Genomic DNA, 7,500 nt, shown 5'->3' with positions numbered 1-7,500 from the left:
AGCAGTTATGTTGATTTCATATTTTTATTTATTCTACAGGTACAAGATCAGTACATCTTCAGGCGGAGGATACTGTGACTGTGGTGACCGGGAAGCATGGAAGAGTGATGTATTCTGTGATATTCACATTAAGGGTCAAATGGCCGAGCAGTCTAAAAATCCTTTGGAAATGATCCCTCCCGATTTGGTAAGTGTAACTTGAGAGGATATGAAATGTTAAAAAAAAAAACATTGTGTGCATATGGTTCAGTGTCTGCAAGTCATTGTTTACATAAGTGTTTCTTGATTTGGTTTGAACCCACAAATTTACAAATTAGAATGATAAAAAGTTATTGAAGGGTATTAGCTAGACTACTAGATTACAGGATTTGTTTATAGTAATTTGTATTTTTTCTTCCAGATTGAAAGAATCCATTTGATATTTGACTGCATTTTGCCTTATGCTAAGGAATTGCTTACCTATGAGGAAGGCTTCTCAATACCGAAGGATCTGGAAATCAGGGAACAGGACAGAGAACCTACCAATCTCTCAAGCTTGTATGATAGCAAAGACACATTTGTCACAATGTTGTATAACGATGAGACACATACCTATGATCAGGTAAGTTCAATAAAATTGCTCTATGGTTTGAAAGTATAAAGGGAATGTCTTCTAAACTGTAGTCATCTCTCCTGCTTCTAATGTATTCTAAATCATGCAGTTTACAGTCTCCTATCTATTGGCAGGAAAACTCAGGTTTATACACATGCATGTACACCTGCGTGCAAACACACACTTGTTCATCCATTCATTCATTCATTCACTCATTTTCTCACTCTATCTCTCTCTTTATCTCTTTTCTCCTTTTCTCTTTTTCTCTTTTTCTCTTTTTCTCTTTTTCTCTTTTTCTCTTTTTCTCTTTTTCTCTTTTTGTCTTTTTGTCTTTTTGTCTTTTGTCGTTTCTTTTTTCCTCTTTTTCTCTTTTTTTCTCTCCCTCCTTTTCTCTCTCCCTCTTTCTCTTTCTCTTTCTCTTTGTCTTTTACACCCACTTTCTCATCCCCTTACCAACTTACTTGGTCACATATTCACTCTTTAGGATAGTATAGACTATATATTTCACTATCACCAATGTGAAAGTTTTACAATATATGATATAGTTATAACTGATAATAACTTTGAGAGATCAAAACATATTACTAAATGGATAGAGAAAATGCTGATTATTTTAGCATATATTATATTTGTAACCAGAAAAAAGGAATGCACTAATTTGTATGAAAACATTCCACAGAATATAATGATGTAACACAATATTGTTTTGCTTGTGTGCATCGGGGGGAGATGGTATATTTTTACATATATAGGAATATGTGTAGGAAGTTTATTAGATCTATTTTACTGATTATTGTAATTTTTGAGAATTGTAAACTTTACAAAACTGATTTTATTAACCCATTAGTGACAGTATTAAGAATCTCTTGGTGTCACTAACTATGGAGGCTTCTGGCAACCCTTCTTCCATTTGACCCTGGAGTCCATTACATGTAGCGGAACTTTCCGCTCGGCATGCTCTAGTGTCTTGCAATGCCTATAGTTGTACCTGGCACATCGAGTTGGTTTGTCATGACAGCTATAGGTGTGGCCCAGCAGATACGGGTTAAATGTCAAAATATAGCTTCGTGCACAATAGCTGAAGAATTGTCTCAGTCTTGCACTTCCAGGTATACTAATTTTTCTCTACAGATAGGCTGGCCCTGATTTACTGATGTGGGGGGGGGGGGGGGGACTGCACTCTTTGTTAAGGGTGATAAAGCAAGCCCCATTTTGAGCTTTTAGTAGTACATCTGAAAGTTTGGAATCATATGTTGGTGATTAAATGTTATTTCCATTTTGTACAGGTTATCAACACACTTGAGCGTGCCATTGATTGCTCACAGAAAGATGCAGTAGCTTTTGCAACAAGTATTGACAGAGAAGGTCGCTGTATTGTGAGATGCTCATCCTTCCAACAGTGCTCTCAGACAAAGAATGTGATGGAAAAACAAACCTCAAGAGGAAGTGGACGGCCATTGAGAGTGCAGGTTTGTAATTTTATTTTTATTTAATTTTGTATTTATACTCTTTTTACGTGTTTCATTCCCTAGCTTTCGTAAGGAGGGTGTCATGTCTGTAGTTTAACTTGATGAATCCAGTCTGGCTAAAATGCTAGAAGGCCTAAAATCTGGGACCCTATGTGAGCATGGCTGTCTTTGCCATGTGCAGATAACTAGCTAACTTGTTTTCATACCATATATGTTGTGTTAAAGTCTTGGTTTGTGAGTTTGATATAGGGAAGTATGATGTGTTAAGCCTACATTTCTATAAATGTAGCCAGCAAGGTCTGCTTAATAGAGAAGGGCTAGAAAATGATGACTGAGATAAAGATAGCTTCATATACATGTCCCGGGCTAGACAGCCTTTATCAGTATGGCATAATAAACATGCCATCTAGAATCAGTATGTTGATTTCAGAGATGACTAAATGAATTGAGTCAAAGAAGAATATTTTTGCTTGATATTTAGTTTTAGAATTGTATTTGTATACCAAATTGTCAGTATGACTAAGGTAACTGAAGTAAAATTACATGTCTGCAATTACATTTTCTTATCAGTAATTCAATATGTATATGCTGTATTGCAAATCTTACCCATAGCTGGGTCACTTAGCCCATACTAGTCAACATGGCCGTAGAGTATTAGAATATTTTCAAATATCCTCCAGCAATGAGTAGTCCGTAAAACATTTATTAATATCCAAAGCTTTGAAAATTGAAAAGATGGGTTTCATATGCTGTTTCCTTTGCAGGTGATGCCAACATATGTCATAGCACACCAGATATTTGCATCCAGACTGTTGACTTGGCTCCACAACATCCTTGAATCAGCTCAGGCTTTCAGGCTGATCTTCAGTGAGATTGTTAATAGGGTGAGTTAGAAGGTGATGTCACTGTAATATATTTCTGAAGTCCTAGGACATTGCGAATATTTAGACTTTCGTGTATGGAGAGCTTGCAAATCCATTATTTGAATGTTTTGCTTTTCAGGATGGAGGAAGCATTGTTGAAAATATTATCTGGACTGACACTAAGATGTGGAAGACAGCACGTGTGCAATGGCATAGACTATTCATCTCTGGCATGTTGATGGACCAGGAAAGCAAGAAAATGTTTGCTCGAGTATGTGCTATCATCTTTTTGAATTCTTGAAAAATTAAAGTTTTATATGCATTATTTGCTAATATGATTTTGCACCACATTGTTATATTTTTCATCTGTTTTGGTTATACTTAATAGATTCTTATTTTTCCTCTTAGAATATATATCTTTTAAAAACATTCCTCTTGATTTTCATAGACATTCACGAAAAACTACAGCAGAATGATGAAAGACTTCATTCTGGATGATCATGATCATGCAGTCTCTGTGGCCTCCTTGGGTGTACAGTTGTTCACTATGCCCACCATTGCTCACATGTTGGTAGCAGAGGAGGATGTGCTAGCTCGCTTGCTGAACACTTTCTTGTCAGAGTGTGATAAGAAGCTGAAAGACAGTAAGTACTCATAGATTTAATGTATGTGTCTTCCTAGAAATTTCATGTTAGAAGTTACGCCTGTGATACTAAGGGGGATCATCTGCTGATAGGACCTGGAAATTTGCTTTGATTTATTATAGGTAAGGGGCAAATAACTTACGCACTATTCCTCAAGAAAATGTGAAAATAGTATGATGTTACCAAATTGTCGTTTTTGTAATTTGCAATTTCCTTTTGATATTTAGCTAGGCAGTATTTCCCCCCTCTGGTGATTTGGTTGTTTGTATGGAACCATTCTAGAAACCCACAATTTTGGGTTTCCTCAGGAAACCCTAGATATATATGTAGTAATTTTATGTATAATTTATTCTTAGTGATAATGATATGGTAAATGATAATTCTTATAAATTACTGATACTTTCTGTGGAGTCACTTGGCTCATTTTGGAGTCACTGCTAGAATTTGTATTCTGTGGGATATCTTTTTATATATGATAACATAAACGGATTTTGAATGATTCAGTAATACACAATGTAACTAAAGCTGACCAATAATTTCACATCAGAAGAATTTTTTCACTGGGGGATGTTTAGCTAAAATGGCAAACAGTTTCTCATTAATTCTTCTATAAATCTTTTCTTTGTAGACATCATAACACATTAGTAGTCTAATGCATATCACAAGGATGTCACATGTAAACTATATTTCAAGTGGGCTATGACTCAAACAAACAAATTTCCTAATAATTATTTATTTTTATCATTATATTTCACTTTGGTCCATTCATATATTTTAAAGGGAGAAGGTTGACCATATTATTACCCTATCAGAGGGTAATGATATGATAACATACCATAGGAGCTGTTAGAACAAACATGAAAATGAGTGAAAATCCAGGACCAAATAGTTCTGGTAACACCTTGCATTCAAATCCAATTATATATCATAAATAGAAGTATTTTGGACATACTTTAAATCATTTTGAAGAGTCGAGTTACAGTAAAATGCTGTAGGAGGCATTAGAAGAAACATGAATACAAAGATAGTGAAAATCTAGTAACTCTTGTTATCCTGAGAAGGAAATGGGGAATTTTTCCATGTATGCATGGTCCTTTTTACCTTTTTCTGATAAATATGAACATATTTTACTACAATCTCCTTTTTTTTTTTTTTCCAGACAAATTGGCTCTTGAACAAAGAAGCTCAAACACCTTGTCTTTCCGCCGCATACAATATATATTGTATGACCTCAAATATTTGTTGGGAGTAAAGCCAGAGGTGTGGACTCGCGAACTCCGCTGTGGTTTTCTACATGGCTATAATCTCCTGCTCCGCCTTCTAAGTATGATGCAGGTTAGTGTCGACAGAGAGATGCAAATGTATGATTGATGTTAATTTCATAATTATTGCTAATAATAGATATGAAAGGAGGCTGATGCTGGATTGGAAATATTTTCTATTTGTCCATTGACCTGTTTGTTCACTCAGATGCAAGATATCTTCTGTTCCTGTTTTTATATGAAGTAAGATTACTCCATCATCTTTTATTTTGTTTTCTATCTTAACAGGGCATGGATCCGATGGTTCGACAAGTAGGCACACACATGGAATATGAGCCGGAATGGGAATCGGCCTTTAATCTTCACATAAAGTTAGCTGCTGTTATTCCTCTTGTTATAGAATGGGCAGCATCAGATCGCATTGTACTTATCAAGGCTTACCGGTAAATATTTTATGTTTTATATGATTTTATATACTTTTGTTTGAAATGATAGTGAATAATGGTACTGAGTTGTTATTTATTTATTTTATTATTATTACTATATTATTATTATTATTATTTTTATTATTATTATTATTATTTTTATTTTTATTTTTTTTTGTATTGTGAAATCCTCTTTTTATATTGTTATAATTGTTACAGTGTTTATTATCGTTCTTATAATCATCATTGTTATTGTTATTATTGATATTAGTAGTAATATTACTATTGATATTATTATTATTATTGTTATTATTATTATTGTTATTATTATTATTATCATTGCTGTTATCATCATCATCATTATTGTTATGATTATAATTGTTAATGTTATTTATTGTTTTTGTTATTACTCCCAATTCAATAAAAAATTGTTTTGCTCACATCTCAATGTACTGAAATTCCCTGGCCTTTATTTAACACTCTCTCTCCTTAGACTGCTAATGAAGTCCTTGGCTGAACTATGCACTGAAGATATGAAGAGGAGGTATGTCAGAGAGTTGCTGGACTACTCTGTGTCCTGCATTGAGTATGATGTCTCCTCGGCACCAGTGTCTATCCACCTCCCCCTCTCACGGCTGGTGGCAGGCCTCACACTCCACCTGGACAAGTATGGCCTGAACTACAACTCCCCTGAGTTCTTGGTGAAGGGAAAGCCATCCCCTGAGGAGCTTATGGAGCCAGTGCTGAGGACTCAGGTCATGATTGCGCAGGTAAAGAATGCTTAGTTTATTATTAGTAATCATTACGGTTGTTTTGTGATTTTTTTTCTTCTTTAGTTTGATTCATTCTTTGTTATAGTGCTATGAGTAAAGCTGATTTATAATTTCCGTTCTCTTTCTAGATCTTTTATTTTCGTCCTTATTTTTTAAATCTATTTTTATTTATTTATTTATTTATTATTATTATTATTATTATTATTATTATTATTATTTTTTTTTTTTATTTTTTTTTTTTATTTATTTTTTTTTTTTTTTTTATTTTTTTTATTTTTTTTACTGAATTGAAGTTGTTTGTGACTGTGCTTCTGTGTATGTGGCATTCACAGTGAGAATTTAGTAAGTATGGATGAAAAAAGGATAAATATATATTTTTTTCTCTCTTTCATGTATGTGCTTTTTCTTTCTTTCTCATTCTTCTCTTTTAATGACATATTTTTCCAATAGGTCCATGCTGGAATGTGGCGCAGAAATGGCTTCTCCCTCATCAACCAGATCTACTTCTACCATAATGTGAGGTGCAGGCAAGAGATGCTGGATCGTGATGTGATGCTGCTGCAGATTGCAGCCACATTGATTGACTCTAATGAGTTTTTGGTGCACCTTCTGAACCGTTTCAACCTTATAAGTTGGGCACAGGAGGACTATGAAATGCAGTATCTTAGGGTGAGTGTTGTTCAATTTTGGTGTGCTGCTTTTTGATTTTGAGGGGACTCTTCCTAGTTTAGTTTTATTTTAGTTTGTATTTTTTTCTTCCTTCTAGAATCCACATAGGTCTTTCTAGCTCACGGTTGACTAGATTTTCCCTGGGCAAAAGTAGCTTCTCCAGTGTTTTATTTTAAGGGTGACCTCAGGTCATTCTATGGCCAATCTGTTGATTATATTAAGAGTCAGACACATGTCTCCCATAAACATAACTTCATGAAAGAGCTGGGAAGGGGCATGATGCCTATCTAATGGATAAAGCGCATGTCTTTCTCTCTCTCTCTCTATCATAACTGCATTGTATTCAAGTTCTCTTTAGTTGTGTCATCTCTAAAATGTTTAAAAAGAAAAAGCATTAAGATCTAACACTAAGTAGTATTGAATGAGGATTCTCTAAATTATTAACCCTAATTCTGAGTTCAGAATGGATTGAGTGGATATAGTGGTCTGATTTTCTAAATCCTTTCCCTATAATAAGCAAAGAGACTTGTAGCTTCTTAGCGTGTGGCTAAATCCGATGCTTTATTATACCTAAGAGAAGCATAGAATCTGAAGATAGTACAATATGCAGTTTGTAAGGAAACTGAGTCATCTCAGGATGTTGTTGAGGATGGTTTAGAGGGTAAAGCGCACGCCACTTCCGCCACCCCCCACCGTGCCTTCCGGGTGTTTAAGCAAGTACACTTGGTGCTGGGGAATTCAAGCAAGCTAGTGAGTATTGAAGTGTCTTTCCCACTGTTCCCAATCATAACAAATGCCTTTGG

General features: G+C 34.7%; 1 protein-coding gene across 1 annotated transcript in view; it reads left to right on the top strand.

Moving 5' to 3' along the window:
• LOC125043175 (E3 ubiquitin-protein ligase UBR2-like) overlaps positions 1-7,500 on the top strand; it is a gene marked incomplete in the record, with an annotated part of 126,590 nt that overhangs the window by 12,308 nt on the left and 106,782 nt on the right. Inside the window, 11 exon segments of the mRNA XM_047639168.1 lie at positions 40-187; positions 401-601; positions 1,879-2,061; positions 2,826-2,945; positions 3,064-3,195; positions 3,373-3,568; positions 4,728-4,903; positions 5,119-5,273; positions 5,749-6,025; positions 6,479-6,697; positions 7,334-7,447. Of these exon segments, the coding sequence (XP_047495124.1) occupies positions 40-187; positions 401-601; positions 1,879-2,061; positions 2,826-2,945; positions 3,064-3,195; positions 3,373-3,568; positions 4,728-4,903; positions 5,119-5,273; positions 5,749-6,025; positions 6,479-6,697; positions 7,334-7,447 (1,921 nt within the window).

The sequence above is a fragment of the Penaeus chinensis genome, chromosome 33 (assembly GCF_019202785.1).
Source record: "Penaeus chinensis breed Huanghai No. 1 chromosome 33, ASM1920278v2, whole genome shotgun sequence".
Taxonomy (NCBI): Eukaryota; Metazoa; Arthropoda; class Malacostraca; order Decapoda; family Penaeidae; genus Penaeus; species Penaeus chinensis.
Note: the sequence above shows the minus strand (reverse complement) of the source record. Positions and strands in the feature narration are given on the sequence as shown.